Source organism: Sorex araneus, chromosome X (assembly GCF_027595985.1).
Source record: "Sorex araneus isolate mSorAra2 chromosome X, mSorAra2.pri, whole genome shotgun sequence".
Classification (NCBI taxonomy): Eukaryota; Metazoa; Chordata; class Mammalia; order Eulipotyphla; family Soricidae; genus Sorex; species Sorex araneus.
Window position 1 is genome coordinate 160696781 of NC_073313.1, and position 23930 is coordinate 160720710.

The 23930-nt window shown below is 40.2% G+C and overlaps 1 protein-coding gene across 7 annotated transcripts in view; it reads right to left on the bottom strand.

The window, feature by feature from the left end:
* Positions 1–1181: 1181 nt before the first annotated feature.
* Positions 1182–23930, bottom strand: part of SUCO (SUN domain containing ossification factor) — a 55880-nt gene continuing 33131 nt past the window's right edge. For 4 of the 7 annotated variants that reach the window (XM_055121446.1, XM_055121445.1, XM_055121443.1 and 1 more), the window contains 9 exons: positions 21157–21225; positions 20196–20286; positions 16087–17226; positions 14955–15042; positions 11073–11177; positions 9195–9349; positions 8588–8679; positions 3820–3875; positions 1182–3165 (listed from right to left, as the gene is read on the bottom strand). In XM_055121446.1, the coding sequence (XP_054977421.1) occupies positions 2722–3165; positions 3820–3875; positions 8588–8679; positions 9195–9349; positions 11073–11177; positions 14955–15042; positions 16087–17226; positions 20196–20286; positions 21157–21225 (2240 nt within the window). In that variant the 3' untranslated portion in view covers positions 1182–2721. Of the gene's footprint in view, positions 3261–3819; positions 3876–8587; positions 8680–9194; positions 9350–11072; positions 11178–14954; positions 15043–16086; positions 17227–20195; positions 20287–21156; positions 21226–23930 lie in introns of all 7 variants that reach the window. The other 3 variants (XM_055121448.1, XM_055121444.1, XM_055121449.1) reach the window with 3 other exon arrangements.

Below are 23930 nucleotides of genomic sequence, written 5' to 3' on the forward strand. Positions count from 1 at the left end.
TCAATAACAATGAATGCATTAACTTTTTTCCAGACCATAAAATGTTTGTTAAACTGTCAAATTATGTGCATCAATAGTAAAATTGTAATTTAAAATTATTTAAATAATTTTATTTTATTGTAAATTAAAATTACAATTTTACTATTGACGCACATAACTGAGTATTCAACTTTACTGTATATTCGCATGTATTGCATGATTTCGAAGTCTGCACCAGATAGTTTAGTCATCAATGTTCTTTATAAACAATACCATCACAACGTAAAAAAGAAAAAGCTTCACATTGCAAATCTCACTTTTTTACAAAAAAATTTGGGCATATAATATGTGAATCGTATGCAGTAAAATATAGCACAGGAAGAAAAAAAGCTGAAATGAAAGGACATTATTTAAGGCCCTGCTATAAAAGTTCTATAAAACTACTTAATCTCTCAAGCTAGTCAACAAAAATTTTCAAATTCAATGAATTGTTTTATTTTGGATTCTGTTACCAATTAATCAGTTTCCTCTTGTTTCAGGTTGCTAAAGGTCAAACTTCATATCAAAATAAGTAAAAAAAGCTGACTCATCTGCATACAAATCTGCTAATTAGAACATTCACTACACGGTATCCAGTTTTCCTCCTATTGTTTCGTTGTTTTTCGGGAGCCACACCTGGCAGTGCTCAGGGTTTACTCTTGACTCAGGAATCACTCCTGGAGGCTTCAGGGCACCAAATAGGGGATCAAACTGCATCAGCTGTATGCCGGGCAAGCACTCTCTCCATTATACTATCACTCCAGCCCGCCAGGTGCTTCTACTCAGAAGTGGGAAATAATCTCACAAATCAAAGTTGTAAAGTAACTCAAAGTTGCAAAATATTATACTCTATTTAGGTATGAAAGTTAAAAACAAATTCTAAGATGTTATGATGTGCTCTATTTAGATAGAAAACTTTAAATTCCGTTCTTAGAGAGGGTACAAAGAGAGAAAAAACTTAAATTCGACCAGATTCAAAACCAATGTTTGTGGTTGAAAAGACTCAAGAAAGTACAATCAGCTTCTTCTGTTCTTGGCTGAAATGACATCAATGATCAACACGTGATACTGCTGTATTAAGTTCTGAAAGTGGTAAAAACTTCAATGCCTAATAGAAGTATCACAGTTTTAAATTTTCCTTCAAAGAAGAGAAGAGGCAGTAATTAATAAAGACAAGTGTCGAGATTTATTTGGAAATTCACAGTTTCTAGTGGCACTCCAGCTCTGTCGTCACAGAGTGCAAGTCCCCACCCAGCAGCACCAGACGCTGCCCCGACGGGCCCTTCCGCCTCCTCTCTGCCTTTCTGGCCCTCTCAGGGGCATCCAGACAACCAGGCCCTCCTGCTCCGTATGGCTAATTGTACAGACTGGAAAGAAATTTAAATCATCTACGACATACTGTTAACCTAAAGCAGCAACTTAAACCAAAGGCTTTAAATAAGTCACATTACAAACAATACCCCAAGAAAGGGATGAGACAAGTTTAAAAACAGTTACTACTAAAAGTGCTCAATAAGTTATAACTTAAATCTTATAACACAAAATGGTCAACTCGCCCCTTTCAAAAATATACTACTTTTGCTCATGACCGTACAAACACACACTAAGAAATCATTTTATTTAGTCGCTGCCATTAAAAAAAAAAAAAAGACAACAAAGACTAACACAATGACATCACACGTGTATAGCTCTGCACACCTGTAGCCAATGCTAAGCAAACATCAGAGAGTAAGAATCCCTCAGGCCTTCCGACTTACCCCATTAGACAGGCTTGGCAAACTCACTGGCTGGTCCTGTGAATAAGTATCTAGGCAGTGATTGATTTCAAGATGTGAGACCTGGACTAATTTGACAAATCTTCCACTTCTCAATTATCAGAGCGGAAAACAATGATCAGAAAGTTGGAGTATTAGTGCTTCCTTATGGTGCATGTTTAAAATGTAATGTACTTAAAGAAAACCTTTACCAGTGGCTTAAAAAGGTGAATTTGTTTGTCAATATCAGCCTTCTTCGAAAAAAGATCCTTTAGGGACTTTCCCTCATTGAGTTAGTGACTGAAAGAAACAAGTGTGAATGAGCTAAAGAAAAATAACATTAACAGGATCAGGCATCATCGCTTCCCTCCAGAACAGGGTTTCAAAATGCCAGTGATTGTTTCCAGTGAGTTTGCTCAAGAGCGGGCTAGCTGGACAAATCTCTAGGTTTTCCACTGTCTGACCACGTCACTGAACTCAGGCACAGATCGCCTCAAAGCCTTGTAGTGTTTGCAGCTAACAAAGTTATAAAAGAAATCAAACAACAGAAAAAGGTTTCCCTCCTCTTCCAGTGGCATTATAAATAGACGAAAGGCACATAAATATGGGAAGGTGCAAGAAATAGGAACAAAGCTAAAGGAAGAGGTTTAGTCTTTCATTCCTATCCCACCTAAGGGACTGGGCTTCCAAATTACTTTGGTCCCAGTAGCTGAAAAAACATCTTTATAAAATGTCTACCACCGTCCTTGTAGGAAGTGATCAGCCTGGCACAACTGGAGCTCATTAACCGAGACTGAAACGATCCTACCTACACTTTAAAAAGACAGGAGCCATAATTTCAGAATACTTTTCCCATTAGTATTTCCTCCCTCCCCCGATCCCTCAAAATACCACAGACTGTTCTTCAAAGAACAACAACAAGTCTCCAGTCTGGAAAGTATGGTTCACTTCAGATGTGCCCCGAGACTGCAGTGACCCCAAACGTGCCCACGCTGATGTCTTTGTTTCCTTTGATGATGTCGTGCAGGCTCGGCAAGGACCCTGACTTAGTCTGTATCAGAGTCTTTATCAGTTTTCCTTGCTCTTGGACTTTCGACCGCCTCCGTTTCAAAGCCCTCTTCTCCGTTTTTGTCTTTTGAGACTGTCCGTTGCACAGACCTGTGCAAGCTGAAATGCCACAAAAATAAGATTCTTCTGACTGTGACGAAGTTTCTGAGCTTCCTTCTGAAGGTGGACCCTTATATGAAGAGTGGTAAACTTCTCCCATGTTAGAAAAATCTCTCTGGTTTGTAAAGGGCTTCCTTCCTTTGAGGTCTCCGTTGGCTACAGGGTGCAATGGCTCTGCTGACTTTATGGTCTCGATCTTTTCAGTTTTGTACTTGCAGCGTTTCTTCTAGAAGACAAGTAAAAGAAGGACTAGGGGTTAGACCTCCAACAGACATCGAGAGTTGACCCTGGAGAGCTGAGCTAGTGGGGAACGCGCCATTCCTGGTGGAAAGGAAAATAGCATTACACATGGTATCATTATGACCTTTCTTAACCAAGTCGTTCCATACCCATCTGCCACTTCTGAATAAGCTTTAGCAACGTCAGCCAGATTTTTGTACCAGTTACTTTCACCCACTTCTTACTATCTCTGAAAGATCCCTCTTTGGTTCCAAAAATGAGAGCAACTTCCCTGCCAAGTCACAATACAGTTGAATGAACAGGCTGGGATTGAACCTTGACTATCTGGTACAAAAGTTCCTTCCCTTTTAGAATTACGTTTAACCCAAATATACAACAGAAAATGCCTAACAGGAGAAGCTTAGAAAGCTGTAAGCTTACAGTGCACATTGCTGCCTGTAATTTAAGACACAAATTCACTCTATTTTCTAGTTTTAAAAAGATCAGATCAGAGAAGCAAATTTGGGTCAGTTTGCAGATCACTGCATATATCCATTTTTATCATTAACATGACTGAAAATAAACAAATTATGAACTGCATAAATGTTTTAAGGTTTTTCAAGCTTTTTGTTCATATCAATATACTTAAAAAATTACTTACCTTTTTTTCTGGAGAAAACTTGAGGGGTTCAACGATGTATAAATCATGTGGGTCTACTATAATGTAAAAAAAGGAGATGTAAAACAAACAATCCATTATGCTAGTAGTAGACCCCACTAGCAGATCAGGTGAGCCTAGTGACTCACTCCCTGACACACCACTATGCCAACATGATGCTGGACTTAGTAACATTCGTATGTGGGACTTCACTGGTCACCTTCAAATGACTTTCTCAATAGGCTAATTGAGGCTGGGGTACATTCTTTGCACATAGGAGTCTCAAGTTCGATCCCTGATATCACAAAGACCCCCTGGCACTGAGCTGAGAGTAGCTCTGCGCAACGCTAGATGTGAAACAAAAGTCAAAAAATAAACTAAAAGTAACTTCCTCAAGTGCTTAAGCCAAGATGGTGAAAATCCTTCTTAATAGCCATTCCTAATCTCTAACCTGATGATAAAAGCACACACACACACACACACACACACACACACACACAGAGTAACAACATTGCCAACTAGGAGATAACTCAAGGGCTAGAACATACATGGCTAGCATGTACCAATCCCTGAGTTTCTACCCAGCACGCCCCCTCCCAACTGTTGGGAGCAGCCCCTGTAAAACAGCAACAATAACAACAACAAAAATAACATTTCCAGGTAAACTGAAAGCAAACCAATTCACCAGCTATTTCCCCCCAAACTCCGAGGTCTACATCAAGTTATACAATGGGTTAATTACACGAAACAGTAGGTGAGAAATCATGTACCAAGTTGTTTAGAGAAACATGCACAACACAAACTAAGACCTAAAATGTCTTAGTTTGTGTTGTGCATGTGTATTGCTCTATGATTTACGATAAAATGATGAGCACCAGATCTAAAGCTAGATGAATGTGGAATGTAAACAACTGAGCAACAATGAAAACACTTCTGGCACAGTGAGTAATTAGGTATATAAGTTAAGGGTTTTAAGATTTTATTTTTTAAAGCATATTCAAACAACCTTAGGCTGCCCTCACACCAACAAGAAAAATGCACACATAGGAAAGTAGGTCATGAAATTTTAGTGCTATTCAACTCCCTGGGAGTTCACAATATATGGGCTGACAGAGGCAGACGCAGCAAAATCACTAAAATTTTCATATACCAGAAATGTATTAAAAACATTATTCAACCAATTAAAATGTCTCAAGCTGTCCTAGAAATTTGGGAAAAGTCATTAAACATATTAACAACATTCAAACGATCCTCTAGTTATTTCTATCAGGTTATTAATTTTATATTGCTTAAAAATAAAAAAACCATGATACCTACAACTAAAAATAGTTTTAGTGTAATTCAAATCAGCCCCTCCACTGAAAGTAACTAAATATGATTAATTTGTGCATTGAAGAACTGTCAGTGTGGAAAGTGAACACTAAACCAAAATTTAAGGAAAAATAGGAATCTTGACAGTCAAGAGTAATAGTTGTTTCTGTCTTGACAGCATCTGTTCTAGACGTAAAACCATACGGACTTTAGCTTTAATGGGTGGAAATTAAACCTCTGTCAGGTAAGATACACTTTCTGTTTCACAGTAAGCTGGGACACTGGAACACAAAATACTCTGCCAGGCTTTCCCTCACAGAAAGAATGAATCTATGCAGAGACTTTAGAGCCCAAATACTCACTAACGGAGAACCCAGCAAACCCCAAGCCCTGAATATAAAGTATTTGAGTGTAAAGGCAGATACAAATTCTAGTGAAGATCCTCCCTTCTAGTGAAGGTCCTTAAAAATAACCCTCTAAGTAACTTTCAAAGGCATGTACGATGGACTAGTGCACGAAGACTAAGCACACAAAAGTACAAAGCACCATGGGCAGGAGCCTGCAAAGATACCTAATAAGCAGATCTGCAAATATTAAAAATAGTAGAATCTGCAGACAGTTATGCTAAGGTCTCAGGGAACCCCAGAACACTAGGCAAGGGGCGAAAGAGGCAGTACAGTGGGGAAAGCACATGCCTTCTACGGCCGACACGGTTCAATCCCCAGTACCTAATACTGTCCCTTAAGCACTGCCAGGAGAGACTCCCTGTGCACAGACTTAGGAGTTACCCCTGAATATCACCTGGTGTGGTCCCAAAACAAACAGAAAAAGAACACTATGCTAAAGGAAATAAGCCAGATAGAAACACAAGTACTCTAACTCCACTTATATGGAGTTAGAGTATATTCAGAAGAAATACTCTTATATTCAGAAGAGTCAAAATTCAAAGAAACAGAAAACAATAATGGCAGTCACCGGTGATGAAGAGAGTGGGGAGGAAAGTAAAAGCTATTTAATGGCTAACTGCTTCAAGTCCGTAAAAATCAAACGGTTCTAAAGCTCCTTTTACAACAATTTAAATATATTTCACATTACCGTTCACTTAAAAATGGGTGAGATGATAAAGTCTGTTAAATGTCTTTTCTATATATGTGTGTGTATATGTACGCGCGCACGCGCGCGCACACACACACTCACCCCCGATTCCTAATAAAGCTTAAAACTGAAAAGAAAACAAGTACAGAATAACAAAAATAAGAGAAAACTGTCATAAGAATAATAAACGCCACAAGAGACCTAATTCAAATAAGGTAAGAGCAGAACCAAAATTAAAGGCCAGTTTCCTGCCTACCAACCTTTTTTTAATTGCAAAGTGAAATATAACAGTAGATTAAAACAGACATAAATCTACAAAAAGACATTTGTATCTGGCTGTGAAGAGTCATAGTAAGAGAAATCGTAAAACAGACATGATTTCAACTAATTTAAAATGAGAGTAGTTGGGGCTGGAGAGATAGCACAGAAGGCGTTTGCCTTGCACTCGGCCAACCCGGGTTCAAATCCCAGCATCCCATATGGTCCCCTGAGCACGGCCAGGGGTAATTCCTGAGTGCAGAGCCAGGAGTAACCCCTGTGCATCGCCAGGTGTGACCCAAAAAGCAAAAAAAAAAAAAATAAAAATAAAAAAATAAAATAAAATGAGAGTAGAGGGGCTGGAGCGATAGCACAGCGGGTAGGGTGGTTTGCCTTGCACTCGGCCGACCCAGGTTCGAATCCCAGCATCCCATATGGTCCCCTGAGCACTGCCAGGATGTAAAGCCAGGAGTGACCCCTGTGCATCGCCGGGTGTGACCCAAAAAGCAAAAAAAATAAAATAAAATAAAATAAAATGAGAGTAGAAATGTTGAGAAGAAAAACCGTCTCTACCATATTTCCCAATCACACATACACGATGCAAGTGAGGAATGCTATCTACCCACAGAGTGCTTCAAAAACCAGCAACACTAAGGGTCAATGAAGACGTGGAACTGGAACCCAATTACTGATAAAGGAAAATCCCGAAGACTCTTTGAAGCTGGGCAGGAGAACAGACATACACCTTACGATTCAGCAATCCTATCTCTTGGACTAGACCTAACAGAAATGCATACAGGGATTAACTGAGAGAAAGGTAATACCATACTAAAAATGACCCAAATATAAATGGATGATGGAATAACTAGAGGCTTAAGACCAGACAAACTATAACTATACTTACCGGCTTGTAAATCTCACAATCAGTAGCTAAAAGTCAAAATAGTGGCTACGCAGGGAGGTGCCAGGCAGGCACAAAAGAGCTCCAGAGTTTCTGAGCTCAACAGTGCTCACTCCTCAATCCGGGGGGCCACATGGAGATGCTCAGTTTGTAAAAATTCATCAAACTTTACATATAATCAGACTTCCTTATGTTTCACATTTACATTTAAAACATTGGGGGCTGGAGTGATAGCACAGCGGGGAGGGCGTTTGCCTTGCACACGGCCGACCCGGGTTCGATTCCCAGCATCCCATATGGTCCCCTGAGCACTGCCAGGAGTAATTCCTGAGTGCATGAGCCGGGAGTAACCCCTGTGCATTGCCAGTTGTGACCCAAAATGCAAAAAAAAAAAAAAAAAAAAGAAAAGTTAGTTACTGAAAGACTTACTAGCCAAAGGAGGGGGGAAAATAAAAAAGCAGGAAGGAGGAAGAAAGTCACCAGTCCTAAGGTAATGATGTTGAGTCTGTAAAGCTTCGTGATAACAATAAGCCAATGAAGCTCAGAAAATACTTGATGAATTACCATGAAACATGATGCTCACCAATAAATCCTGAAGCCAGAGAAGCCAAAGACTTGTTAAGGACTCGTAATGAAAATATATCATGAATCTGGCTATTTCAACAATGCTATGATGGTAAGTCCCTGGGGCACTAATTATAAAAGCACGGATACGGGAAAAAACAGTGACTCAGCATCTCTGCCTATTCTCTCCTTGAGTGTGAGACAGTGGCTGCTATTGTAGACTATGGCAGTAAAACAGACAAGCCGATGTCTGTTCCGAAAGTGCCTCATGGTCCTCAACCACGGACAAAAGAGTCCTACCTGGGCAGGAAGAGGAGGCAGATTAGCTCGGGACTCTAGGGAGGGCACTCAGGTTTTCCATAGCTGCTGAACTTTCTCAAACATCCCTTTCTAAAAAGAAATACTTCTGAACAGAAGCACAGACACTTGAAGCTGCCAACAGCTGATTAAACAAAGCCCCCCGCCACACCTGATGGCCTTTGAGGCAAGTAGATATAATAGTATGAAGACAGTTTTGACAGCACATGATTAAAGACTTATATCCATTTTTTTCTTGCAGATGATCTCAAATAAAAGATATTCTACATAACCAGAAGTAAGCTAGATTCATGTGTATACAAATACATATTCACAAAAATCTACCTTCTTTGCCAGTGAATTGTAGAGACTTGGATCTGATGAGTGGGAATGAAGTTCTCCTTTTCAAATTCATATCATCATAGGAAGAGAAACACCTGACACATCAAGAAAGATCAATATGGGGAACTGTGAGTAAATGCTACTTAACACACTCTGTAGTTGGGGTGAAGCTTTCATTAAGCTACCAAGAACTGTATATGCCACAAAGAACTAATCTCTAAAGTAACAAGCAAATTACTGTTAACACATTTAAAAAAAAAAATTAAGGAATCTTCTCTACAAATTGTATTAACATAGCTAATTCCTCCCCACTTGAACTCCATATTAAAACAACCTTTACAAGTTAAACTCTTTCTTCATAAGGAAACATTTCAAGGCTGGTATGTATTACTATCAGGGTTTTCTCTACTAGCCTACAGAACCTTCCAGGTATTGAAACATATCACTAACTCCAATGCTTTCTTGTAACATTTTGGCTTTTAGAAAATCCTAAGAGCCAGAAAATCCTCTTATTAGTCCTTTATTTGCTCAAACTTCTAAAAAACATATATATATATAATTTTTTAAAAAATCAAAGGCAAAAATTATAAGATATAAATGCAGATGTTACCTTTTAGGGCTTGGATACTGACTGCTTTTAGGAAGTTTTGAATTATAATCACCATCAAATTGAGAGGCATTTCGACAGCGCTGCATGCAGACCATTAGTCCCAAGACAACACAGAGAACTAAAGATATGATAAGATAGCTTTGTCGATCTGAAACCTGAAACAACAGAGATTTAACACAATCATGAATCATAAAGGAAAACCAATGGTACCCTAAATTTAAAGTGCAAAGTTATAAGAACAGAGTGTTCTCTTTGAAAATGTCCTGAGAGACACTGTCCTATTTTTTCCCCTTCTCCCCCAAGTCTCACTTGAAAGTTTCCAAGCAATGGGAAAGTCTAAAAAGTAATACAACAAATGTATTTATGCTTCTCATCTTTGTTCACTAATGGATTACATTTTTGTCTTTTCCATGTGCAACGAGACTCCTTCTCAGGAGAAAACAAACATTGGGCCTTTCCCATTTTATAAATGAATCATCAACCACCCAATTACTTAAGGAAAAAACCGACGGATCATCCTCAATTCCTCATCCCCATATGCCCAATCTTTCAACAAGACTTACCTTTTTTTATTTTCTTTTTGGGTCACAGAGGGTGGTGCTCAGGGCTTAGTCCTGGCTCTGTACTCAGAAATTACTTCTGGTGGTGCTCGGGGGACCATATGGGATGCCGGGGTTCAAACCCAGGTCAGCTGTGTGCAAGGAAAACGCCCTCCCCGCTGGACTACTGCTCACACCCAGACTTACCTTTGTACCTTCTCAAATATATTCTGAATTCAGTAATTTCACAGTTTTATCTAAAACCCTAGTCCGCTCCACCATCACCTCACCCAGCCTGCCACAGCTGCCTGCTAATGAGTACTCTCTCTACTTCCAGTCTGCTGTTGCCTAAGAGGAAATTTTCCGAGCAATAAGGAGTATCCAAAGTGTTGTCAGTGAGAAGATCCAAGTCACTTTGCTTAATATTTCACAACAACTTACAATTACAACATTTTAAAATTCTAAATTATTCACAAAGGCCTCCGTGATTAGGCCTCTCTAACACCCGACAATGTACTGACCTCATTTCTTATCCTCACGTTATTCACTGCAGCACCACGCCAGTTTCCTATCTGACCTCAAAAGACCTCACACTGTTTCTTTTCTGCTGTTTGTTCTTTCTGGTTTGGGGGCCACACCCAGCAAAGCTCAGGATTTACTCCTGGCTCTGCTCTCAGGAATTACTCCTGCCCGGGCTCGGGGGATGACATGGGATGCTGGGGATCGGAACCCAAGTTGGCTCAGTGCAAAGCAAGTGCCCTCCCCACTGTGCTATCTCTCCAGCCCCCTCACACCACTTCTAATCATAGGATCTCTACCCTCATTCTGCTAACAGACCTGGGCTGATCTCGGCTCTGTGTGGCCGCAAACTCTGCTGGAGCAGAGGGTCTAAAGCCCCTCCCCAAATAAGTCCTGGAAAAGCGCCTGAGCCAAACCACTCCTCAGGCGCAATGGTCTGTTTTCCAGCTCTCGTGCAGAGCGCTTACCACAAGAAGAAACGATCCGCTTACAGAATGACTGTGATTAGTCTCTGGGAGGCCAGTGTTCCATACTGCATGCCTCCATCTAGACTGGCAGCTCACTAATTATTTGTTAAGGAAACAGCTTCGTAAGCCTCCCTGAACTGCAATGGCAATGTAGCTACCAATGGTCTGCAAAAAGCCCTCGGAGCTGCTTTCTAACTGTGCTGGAGACAGGGTCTCAACGGTGAAGGTTCTGCTATGTGTATTAGGAAATCAAGTCCTTTTGATTCACGTGCTTAGACACTGGGTTGATAATAAGTCTGACTTTTTGACAATGTCGATAAACACTGTCTTCTAATACTAGCAAGAGCAATTACCTCCCGTTTCAGTTCTGCCACTGTTGCTGACAAGTTTGAAACAAGCTGGGTCATATTGGTCAACTGTGCCTGGAGCACCTGGATGGCTTCTGTCTGCCGCTGATCCTATAAAAAAAAAAAATTTTAAAAAAAAAGGTCTGAATATCCCTGATGAACACCGATGCGAAGATCCTCAACAAAATACTGGCAAATAGGATCCAACAACTCATCAAAAAGATCATACATCACGACCAAGTGGGATTCATCCCGGGGATGCAAGGATGGTTTAACATTCGGAAATCAATCAACATAATCCACCATATCAATAAAAGCAAAGATAAAAACCATATGATCATATCAATAGATGCAGAGAAAGCATTTGACAAGATCCAACATCCTTTCATGATGAAAACCCTCGCCAAAATGGGGTTTGGAGGAACTTTCCTCAAGATAGTCGAAGCCATCTATCACAAGCCTACGGCAAGCATTATCCTCAACGGGGAAAAACTAAGGGCCTTTCCTCTGAGATCAGGCACAAGACAAGGATGCCCACTCTCACCACTCCTCTTCAATATAGTACTGGAAGTACTTGCGATAGCTATTAGACAAGAAAAAGAGATTAAGGGCATCCAGATAGGAAAGGAAGAAATCAAACTCTCACTATTTGCAGACGATATGATACTATATCTAGAGAAGCCTAAAACCTCTACTAAGAAACTCTTAGAAACAATAGACTTATACAGTAAAGTTGCAGGCTACAAAATCAATACCCAAAAATCCATGGCCTTCATATATGCAAACAATGAGGCAGAGGAAAGGGACATAAAAAAAGCAATCCCATTCACAATCGTGCCCCAGAAAATCAAGTACCTCGGAATCAGCTTAACCAAGGAAGTAAAAGACCTCTACAAAGAAAACTACAAAACGCTACTCCATGAAATCAAAGAGGACATGAGGAAATGGAAACATATACCCTGCTCGTGGATAGGGAGAATCAATGTTGTCAAAATGGCAATACTCCCCAAAGCATTATACAGATTCAACGCGATCCCTATAAGTATACCCATGACATTCTTCAAAGAAATGGATCAAGCAATCTTAAAATTCATATGGAATAACAAACGTCCAAGGATAGCTAAAACAATTCTTGGGAAAAAGATGATGGGAGGCATCACCCTCCCCAACCTCAATCTTTACTACAAAGCAGTAACAATTAAAACAGCATGGTACTGGAACAAAGGCAGAGCCGTAGACCAATGGAACAGGGTGGAATACCCTTACACACAACCCCAAATGTATGATCATCTAATCTTTGATAAGGGAGCAAGAGATGTGAAGTGGAGCAAGGAAAGCCTCTTTAACAAATGGTGCTGGCACAACTGGACAACCACATGCAAAAAAATGGGCGTAGACCTTGACCTGCCACCATGCACAAAAGTCAGATCAAAATGGATTAAAGACCTCAACATTAGACCACAAAACATAAGGTACATTGAAGACAAGGTCGGCAAAACCCTCCACGATATTGAAGATAAAGGTATCTTCAAAGGTGACACAGAACTAAGCAATCTAGTAAAAACAGAGATCAACAAATGGGACTACATTAAACTAAAAAGCTTCTGCACCGCAAAAGATACAGTGACCAGAATCCAAAGACTATCCACAGAATGGGAAAGGATATTTACACAATACCCATCAGATAAGGGGTTGATATCAATGGTATATAAAGCACTGGTTGAACTCTACAAGAAGAAAACATCCAACCCCATCAAAAAATGGGGCGAAGAAATGAACAGAAACTTTACCAAAGAAGAAATACGAATGGCCAAAAGGCACATGAAAAAGTGCTCTACATCACTAATCATCAGAGAGATGCAGATCAAAACAACCACAAGATACCACCTCACACCACAGAGACTAGCGCACATCCAAAAGAACAAAAGCAACCGCTGTTGGAGAGGATGTGGCGAGAAAGGGACCCTTCTACACTGCTGGTGGGAATGCCCACTGGTTCAGCCCTTCTGGAAAACAATATGGACGATTCTCAAAAAATTAGAAATTGAGCTCCCATTTGACCCAGCAATACCACTGCTGGGAATATATCCCAGAGAGGCAAAAAAGTATAATCGAAATGGCATCTGCACATGTATGTTCATCGCAGCACTGTTTACAATAGCCAGAATCTGGAAAAAACCTGAATGCCCTAGAACGGATGACTGGTTGAGGAAACTTTGGTACATCTATACAATGGAATACTATGCAGCTGTTAGAAAAAAGGAGGTCACAAATTTTTTATTTAAGTGGATTGGCATGAAAAGTTTCATGCTAAGTGAAATGAGTCAGAAAGAGAGAGACAGACATAGAAAGATTGCACTCATCTATGACATATAGAATAACAGAGTGGGAGACTAACACCCAAGAATTGTAGAAACAACTACCAGGAGGTTGACTCCATGGCTAGGAGGCTGGCCTCACATTCTGGGGAAAGGGCAACTCAGAGAAGGGATCACCAACTATAATGTAGTCGAAGGCCATGTGGAAGAAGGGAGTTGCGGGCTGAATGAGGGCTAGAGACTGAGCACAGTGGCCACTCAACACCTTTATTGCAAACCACAATAGCTAATTAGAGGGAGAGAACAGAAGGGAATGCCCTGCCATAGTGACAGGGTGGGGTGGGGGGAGATGGGATTGGGGAGGATGGGAGGGATGCTGGGTTTACTGGTGGTGGAGTATGGGCACTGGTGAAGGGATGGGTTCCCGAACTTTGTATGGGGGAAGCATAAGCACAGATGTGTATAAATCCGTAACTGTACCCTCATGGTGATTCATTAATTAAAAATAAATAAATTTATTAAAAATAAAATAAACTATAAAAAAAAAAAGGTCTGTTTCTCTGTCCATAAAGTACATCACTGCAGCTTCATTACAGCAACTACACACAAAATAACATCAGATCACGTTCAAGTAAGAAATCTGGGAAAACCAGTAAATTCCAGGGGAGTTGAGGGTAGGGATATACTAACAGAAAGCTCTTAATGAGCATCATAAACTTTAATCAAAACTTTATTAAAAGACTAAGAATCTGAAACTATTCCATCTACCTTAACCTTCCTCACCCATACACCAAAAATGTGCCACTTTCCACTACCATATAGAATATAGCAAAATCTTACCAGCAAAATCTTTAAAACAAAAGTTAATAAATTGCTTTCAAGTGAATATGGGCTTCAATATAGAAACCAGCTGATAACCAGCTATTTTCAAAACAATAACTTGTGCTTTTATTTATTTTTTTCTTTTTGTGTCACACCTGGCGTTGCACAGGGGTTACTCCTGGCTTTGCACTCAGGAGTTACTCCTGACGGTGCTCAGGGGACCATAAGGGATGCTGGGAATTGAACCCAGGTCAGCCGCATGCAAGGCAAATGCCCTACCAGCTGTGCTATCGCTCTAGCCCCATAACTTGTGCTTTTAAAGCAAAGCGGCCAACACAAATATTAGAAATATTTCAAAGAAATATGTTGAGGTATAAAGCAGGCTAAATACCAAGGAGGATCTAAAAGAGATTAGAACAGAACTGTGTATTAAAAATAAAATGGCAGTTCCAAAACGGGGAAGCTTGTGCTAATCTGATTGTGGTCTCCAACAACCCCCACTCCCCCTCCCCCCCCCAAGGCAGTTCTGTGAGGAGTTTTCTCCGGTCTGCACCAGTGAAGCAGCTTCCTGCTTGACAATGAAAATAAGATAATTAGCCACAAGACCCCTTGGCCATTCTTTGTAGACTTAAAGTATCAGTAATCAGGGCCCAACAATGAACCAATAATCCTTGTGCTTCTTACCAGCAAAATCTTACAATTCAACAAAAATATATGTAAAATAAAATTTTACTTAAATAGGACCCACCTGTTCCTCTGCTATTCTTGAAGTGTTCTGAAGTTTTATTATTGTTTTATTGAAAGCCTTCTGCATTTCTTCCATTTGTTTTCTGTACCTGTGTAGTTGGAATTGATTTAAAGTAGCTTTAATTTCTCACTCATTTCCTACTGGAAACACTTATAACTTCTAAATGAAACAAACCATTTTGTTTTTTTTGAATGGGCTTGTGCGAAGACAGGATCACTCAGAAATAAAGAGATCTCTTGAAGTAGTTTACAGCCTTAACATCCATTCTCTGTATGCATCCCATTACTAGGTAAAATTTATTAGTGGTTTCTAAAGGTCCCTTAGAGGGGCCTCTGTGAAAGAGTTTGGAAAAGTAGCAAGAGCAAGTACAAGTTAAGTGGCCATATAGATGCAGGCACATACACACATTTTACTCATAAAATATGGACAAAAAATATATATCCCCTTAGGCTATAAAGATCATCTTAGCACTATCCAGTAGCATTCCAGAGTCTCTGCAATGTTAATGCCGAGTCAGTTTTGAAGCACTGGAAGCAAATCCCCAAACACAGTGGCAACATAAAGCAGGACCAAGCCCAGGGCTGTGAACGGAGAGCAGCACTCAGGGTCTTCACCGCTGCCCTGGCCTTCCTGTACACCCCGAATCGGGAAGCTCGGGCTTCTCTCACAGGTGCAAGCGATGCCTGTCAGTTCAGTTCACTCTAGCCAGCCTTCACTCACTTAAACTCGTAATGATACCTAGTAAAGAATCACTGAGAGTGTGATGGTCCAGATACTATGGTTTTCCCCCGATGGAAGCTCTGGGGACCACAGAGTAAAGTGGCTACAATGAAGTAACAAAGAAACAATTTTGAATGATCTGTACTTAGCAACCTAAGTACAGATCATTCAAAATTGCTGCCAGTCTCGTTAACAATTGTATTACAGTTTCCAGTACTTCTAAAGAACTAAGTCTTTTTAAAAAGTCACTGGTCAGTATATAAAAAATCTTTTTTCCCCCCACTCCCCAGCTAAAATGCACTTACTACGATATCTCGGGATAGTTAAATCTACCCTTCCTCTAGTCCAAGATGATCTGTTCCACTGCTTACCCCACTGCACAGTGTAAGCTGAGCTCATCCACAAGACTTACCTCTGGCTAAGTTCCTCGAGATAGCGACCACTGAGAGACATGTTAACTTCTAAGGCTTTAATACGATTATTGAGCCGCATAAATACCGACTCCTTTTGGTTTGATCCATGCACTAGATTTCCATTAGCATATCCCAGATCTGTAGAATTCTGCAGTTCTGCATAGAAATCTGTAGCTGTGCGCTGCAGCCCTCTGAGAAGGGCGTCTTCTGGAGACTGCTCCTCCTCTCGGATCTCAGGGGGCGAAGAGTCCACCACAGGAGTCATCGTCTGCTTTGGTGCGTCAGCTGTGCTTGTTATGGCTTCCCCATCCTCACTGTCCGGCACGGTCACTGTGCTCGCCATGGGCACTACTGTTTCCGGCACTTTTGTGATCGTCCACGTGGGGCTTATGTCTTCTTTCACAACAGTGTCTGTTGCTTCATTTGCTTTCTTAGTTTCATAGATCACAGTTGGCTTTTCTCCAGAACTAAAACTCTCTGACTTTTCTGTTTCATTAGCAACCTCAGCATCACTTTCTTGGGAAATGACCTGGGGTGGCAGGTATTCTATTTCTTGCTTAACAGACTCGGATACTTCCATTTTAGATGAAGAAGTGATTTCTGGAGTAACGTCTAAGAGAAGAGACTGGGATAGAGTTTGCGGGTGGCTTGGTTCAAGTTCAATTGCATCCGCTGTGTGATTCACCAGATCACCTGAGTCACCGGAAACACTACTGTCCGCTTCCTCCTCACTCCTCTTACTGTCCAAATCTCCACTTGGAGGCTGCAATACTGAAACATCTTCAGATTCTGCAGGCAGCAGCTCTGGGAGCTCAGCGGATGCAACATTTCTGTCCTTACTCAGAGCAGTTCTGCTGCGCTGCCGATAAAAAGCAACTTTAACTGAACACCACTTATATATATATTCCGAAAAACTAGAAATGCAACAAATTGTGGTCAGTTCACTGCAAAGTATTTGTGTCTCTGCCTCAAACCATGGTGAAGATTCATCCTCTTGTTCACCACTGCCAAGAAGGGTCACTGTAGAAGGACTTGCCTCCTCATCTTCCTCCTGAACCAACTGCACAATGGGACTCTCCTTTGGAGAATCTGGTGGGGATGGCTCCATGCCCTGTCTGTGTCCATCAGTGGGCACAAGCCTAGAAGCAGAAATCAGAATTACAGATCACTTTCACTGGACATCAAAGTTAAAATTGCAGTTAAAGAAAATAAAAGTAACACATAAAAGGTAGACTGGAAATACAAACGAAACCCAATGCTTGTTTTGATGAAGATTCCCCCTTTAAATTCTTTTCACTAACATATTGATCGGAAATGGCCCCCAAAACAATCAAATGATCAGTCTGATGAATCAGATGGTAACATTTTTCAATTGGGTTTTTCATCAACCCCCAAATTACTGAAACATGAATACTTGCATTTGCTAAATCATGTACCTTCCCATAAATATTCTCTCAATCTTTAAAAGTCTTATCATGCTTTCCATCAGAAACTGGGCAACCGGGTAAGGGGTCAACCCCCAGACCCATATGGTCCTCCAGGTGGTCCAGGAGTGATCCCTGAACACAGGCTGGGCCAGGAGTAGGAGTAAGCCCTAAGCACTGCCAGGTGCGAGCCCCCCCCCTCCAAAAAAAAGGAAACTGAGCAACCAAAGAGTTAAGTACCAGAATCCTAAAAAGAAAATCCAAAATTTTTAGTATTTAGCAATACTCAATTTTCAAAAGGCAGCTAAGATATCACGAAGATAAATTTTACAGGAATGATTTGAGGAATTCCATCGTAGCATTAAACACACACATACAAACACAAAATTTGCTTTAGGAAAAAAGAAACATTCCATACCTCTCCAAAATAATCTCAATATTGTTTGGGTATTTTCTATCATTAAAACGAACACTTCACTTTAATAAAAATCCTGATTTTATTAAAAATTTAATAAATTTGTTTTTTATTTAAAAACACGCTAAACAGCATCATAATTCGATCCCATCTTTTGGTTACACAGTATGTAAGGTGAGGAAGTCAGGGGTGGAGCTGGTGAAAAGTGTATTTTAAATTATGTCTGTGATTCCTTCCAAGATAAAGATAATGAATGTCCGGGTAACCCCTTGTAAAACAAATTGTTTGACCTGAGTAATTTTAATACCAAAAAGAAATATCTTTATTTACAAATTTTCCCACTCTAACAAGTCAATAAAACCTAACAAATCTCTTCAAATACAGACTAATATTACAACAGTAAGGGCAGGAATAAAACAGATAACATCTAAGAGCTACCTCTCATTCTGCCAACCCTCAAACAGTAAGTGGTCCAAACTAAAACATGACTAAGTGAGCCTTTCTGAATACAGTATAGACACGAACAGAAAGGTACTACAATACTGCTGAGTTCCCTCAGAGTTTATCAGTTACCTACAAATAGTAGAGAGGAGTAATGTCTGGAGGGGTGGGGGACTTAATTGAATTAATCTGGCACAAATTAAGTTATATACCATCTATATACACCACAGAAAAACACTATAAAAAACTCAAGCCTGGGAAAAGAAAGTTATCTTTCCAGAGTATTTTAACAGTGACACTCTATAAATCACCTCACGAAAGTATTTTTTAAAAAAAGATGCTTTTTCTGTTATTTTCTGCAGAAAATTACTGTGGAATCATTAAAAAGAATTTAAGGTAAATATATACATGGACACTAAGGGGTTACTATAATAAGGGAATTATGAACGACATCAGAAGACACAGGTGTACTATAGACAACAGAAACTGCTGCACTGGCCTAGAGACGCTCTCTCTCCACACAGACAGACTTACAGAAATATACAGAGCAGAGCGTGTGGATTTATGGAACAACACTTTTTATTTCATTTTGAACAGAAAGAAATACCAGGTAGTGTTCATGAAAGACCTAGTTACAAAGTTGGGAAAAGCACTGATAGCTCCATATCCCAAACTGAACTGCTAAGAATCAAAGACACAATATACTTTTCCTCCAAACACCTGTTAAGTATCTAAAATTTTATTTCAAAATTAATACAGAGGACACAAACTTGTCACTGTGTCCTTTCAAAGTAGGTCTCATTACATGTCACTTAGGAGTGTTTTATGTTAAAATCTTAGATCTTTTATCTACTCCTCATTAGGTAGAGTTCCTACTCAACAGAAAGCTTCCAAAGGGTGACAGAGATTGTACCTAATAAAATATACAGAAAATTACACAGCTAAACTCAATTAGACAAGCTATTACAAGCTAATCTATTACAGACTGAAGGTGGCAATGCCACCTTCAAACATTTTGATTCTCTCTACCCGAGAAGACCAGAAGAACAAGGATGCCTCTTTCCAGCTATCCATGTCTGCCTCCCCTGGGTGCCGCTGCAAACCAGGCAAAGGGCATCTCATTCAGCTTAAGAAACTGGCACTGAGGTGAGCTTGGTGCTAGAACATCTGATGTCTTAAACTCAGATATCAGTAAATTCGAATATCATGGTTAATAAAATTTTTTTTTAAACCAAAAAAAAAAAATTTTTTTTTTTTCCTTTTTGGGTCACACTTGGCGATACACAGGGGTCACTCTTGGCTCTGCACTCAGGAATTACCCCTGGTGGTGCTCAGGGGACCATATGGGATGCTGGGAATCGAACCCGGGTCGGCCTCGTGCAAGGCAAACGCCCTACCTGCTGTGCTATCTCTCCAGGCATGGTTAATAAAATTTTTAAAAATTGACCCTCTAAAAGTTTTCTCTGTTGCAAATACGTAATTTAAAAACTATGATGGTAATTCAGTTACTCGTTATGGCACACCTAGACAATCAATGCTTCTGAATTTTAAAACCTGTCCTCAAACTTACATCAGCATTTAGGTCGACTATTTTTGAAGGAAAAAAAATTCTGTGTTGTGAATAATAGTAATGCATCCTACCCTGGTGACCGATACTTGGCTTGCAGTGAGAATATTTCTAATGCCAAGAAGAGAGTGAGACAACAATAAAGTGGCCATGGGACGCCCACCCTTCAACACCACGCTCCCTGCCCACCACACCAACCACAAGCAGTTCCTTAAGTTCAGGCCCTCAGGCAGCGTTTCGCAGGAGTCCCACATCACTTACTCAGGTGCTGGAACAGGACTGGAAACGGGAGCCGGGCCTGGCATTTCCGGTGCAGCTGTGGCAATTGCATTCTCAGATATACTTTTATTTCCTATTTTAAGAAAGATGCCTGCATTGAGTTTGATTTTCTTTGAAGTTCTATAGACCATGAAAATATTTCACTATTTAAAAAAAAGAACTTGCTTCTCAGGTGAGAAAATCACGATTTACTACCACAGACCTTTTTTGTTTTTGTGCCACACCTGGCGGTGCTCAGGGCTTACTCCTGGCTCTGTGCTCAGGGATCACTTCTGGCAGTGCTCGGGAACTGTATATGGTGCCGGGGATCGAACCCAGGTCAGCTGCGTGCAGAGCAAGCAAGCGCCCTACCCACCTGACTGTCACTCTGGCCCAGACCATTGCCTTTTGATTCTTTTAGAAAGAAATTATGGTAACAAGGTCATAGCCACGAGTAATGCATATTCTTCCTTATCTCAGGTAGTCAGAGCAAAGCAAATAATTATGAATTCTGTGTAATCACATATCATTAATAAAGCTTCTAGACACCTGAGATTATGAATGAGAAAAAAAAAGTGGTTGATTTTGTTTGTACTAGGACTAAATAAGTTTTGATTTTAGAGGCAAGATTGTTTTTCCTTGCTAATAAATATCTGGCATTCGGACTGCTAAACTGAGCGACAATTTGATAAAGCAAAGCAAAGCATTGTTGAAGTTAACACTGGGCACCGAAACCAAGGGGTAGAAATGAGTGGAAATAGAAGAACATGGATTTCAAAAAGGTAGAATTCTACTATAGAAAAAAAGGACTGGTGAAAATCAAATACGCAATTAATAATAAAAGACTGCTACTTTGGATCATCTTCTATATTTCTAAATGAGTTACCTTGATCTATTCATCTTCCTAACTAGATCGCCCCCTGGAGAATCAGGTATTTAAAAGACCCATAAAATGATGGTGTACCTTCTGCCAGGTCTTCAGTTTTTGCTCCCAGAATATTAGCAGCAATATTCACCATATTTAGAATGGCATCTAAAACAAAATTCAATCAGAGAAAAATACCGATATACCTAAATAATCTCATGATTTAATATTAATCGTATTTTTTTTAAAAAAAAAAAACCATTTATAATGGTCTTTTTTGCACTTAGTACCATTTTATTCATCTTACTACATTAAATCCAATATAGAGCACAAATTTCAGTCAAATAACCTAATGAGTAAGTCTGAACTTTTAAATTCAGACGAAATTTTAAATTCTCCAAGCCTTTTCTAAAAACAGCCTTAGGCATATTACATTATTAAAGATATAGCCTGTACTGTGACAGGGAAGAGATATGATGATCAATTTTTTTTTCTTTTGCAGTGCTGGGCTTCAAAACCAGGGCCTCACACATGCAAGCCATGCATTGTACCACTGAGTCACATCCCTGCCCCCTAGCCTGTTTTTCATTTATTTTTTGGTTTGGGGGCCACACTAGTTGGTGCTCAGGGTTTACTCCTGACTGTGCTCAGGCATTACTCCTGGCAGTGCTTGAGGCACCATAAGCAGTGCCAGAGATTTAACCAGAGTGTCTGCATGCAAAGCAAACTCCTAAGTTCCTGCACTGTCTCTCTGCCCACACCCATCCCCTGCTTTTCTTTTAAAAGGTTCTAGAGTTTAAAAAAAGCTTGAAGAAACACAAGTTCTTCCTAGTCATGTGACAATCACAAGCAAAAATAAAACAAAACTATCGAAGGATAGACTTTGTGATTTTTTTTTAATGGACATAAAATTACCTATTGGTAATAGTTAAATCCCAAATTGATACAGCACAAACCTAATTTCTCTGATAATTTTTAACAATGCAAAAATAGTAACGCACACAAATTACTTTGTAAACTGGGAATGTGTGAGACAGGCAAGTTAAAATTCAAAACTGTAAAACTCTAAATGTTACAGGTAAACTGCATATTTTTAATATTGCCTCTCTCCAAAATTGGTATTTAGAGGATGACTAAAGTGGTACAAATCTTAATATCTATAAAAACAGCCAGAGGTACATAAATGCCCCAAATCTAGACCTCAAGAAAAAGCCAGTGCTGGCAACAGACTTCTCTGTGTAATATGAGATAATTTCAAGGAAAATTAACTTCTACCCCAATCTTATCACTGAAATTACATTAGAAGCTAATTAATCAGTAGCAGGTATTCTCGTATTAAATAAAGTTAGTCTCATCGATAATTTCCATCTTAGCTTCCTTCCCTAAAATTTTAGAACCTTAGGGAGTCTCATCACACTTTTGATAAGAACCACGGCTGTGGATTCACAGGTAAGGACCCAGGGCAGAACAAGTGGTACATCAAGTTAGGAAGAAACCACGCACTGTCCCCGGAAACTGATCCTGTGCCCAAGATTCTAAGGCTGGAGAGAAGAGACTTTGGAGTGCTTTTAAAGTACTAACTAGGAACCTATTTTTATCCTCCCATAACAGTAATTTATGAAAGACAGCACTGGTAAAAAGAAGCGGCCTGTGTACTTGCATGCAAGAGACGCCTCTGGCAGACGAGGAGATGGCATGACAGGTCGCAGTGAAGTCACGAGCCCCGAGTTTGGGGTTCCTGGCACCACAAGTCTCCCCCGCCACCCATCTCCACCCTGACCTGGGGGGTAAGCAGCACTAACCTCCAAGCACCACTGGGCACCAAGCATCTAGCTGTCCGGTCCAGCTGGCTTAGGAGTTAGTCACCAGGTCTCCTAAGCACTACTTGGAAACCAGCCCTCCACCCCCGGCCTCCAAGAGACACCTCCAAATGAGTAATAATTGTATTGAAAACTGCATTTCTTCACAAACTAAGGCAAAGTAGCAATTCTCCTGGGAGACAAATCTCCAAAACCAATGGCTCCATTTAGGGCTCTACCAGGCAGTGCACAGGGCTTTGCACAGGGCTTACTCCTGGCTCTGTGCTCAGGGGTCACTCCTGGCAGTGCTTGGTGGACACTATGCAGTGCTGGGGATCCAACCAGGGTCAGCCTCATGCCAGACAAGCACCAGTACATTGCACTAGTTTATCTTTCTGGTCCCAACAGCTCTCCTTTATATGCAAAATAAGCTACCTATGGAACCACACTCAAATTGTAAACAAAAAAAAATTTACTTTCTCTATCACGCATTCAGATCCTACTGAAGCATGCACTCCTTCTATGTAGGGCTTTAAAATATACATTTGTTTTAAAAAAAATCAAAAGAAAACAGATTTTATTTTATATTAAGCATACATATATAGCCTTTAACAGATTTTGCAATTCTAATGAAATGCATACCATAGTAAAAATGGATTTGCAAGGGCTGTAGAGATAGCACAGCGGGTAGGGCATTTGCCTTGCATGCGGCCGACCCGGGTTCAAATCCCAGCATCCCATATGGTCCCCTGAGCATGGCTAGGGGTAATTCCTGAGTGCAGAGCCAGGAGTAACCCCTGTGCATCGCCAGGTGTGACCCAAAAAGCAAAAAAAAAAAAAAAAAAAAAAAAAGGATTTGCAAAGAATTTCAAAGCAGACAAAGCTCCAGAAAATCTGCATGATAAAGCCCAAAGAAAGCAAAGTGACAAGAGGGCTTCTTGATGGAAAATATTTAAGTGTTCTGGCTCAAGATTATAAACAAAAGATCAGAGAAGTTACTAGAACTGGCAGCCACCAGCTGCTTGAACTAAATAGTTCGACCTCTTAATATAAGAATTGCTTTTCACAGGTAAG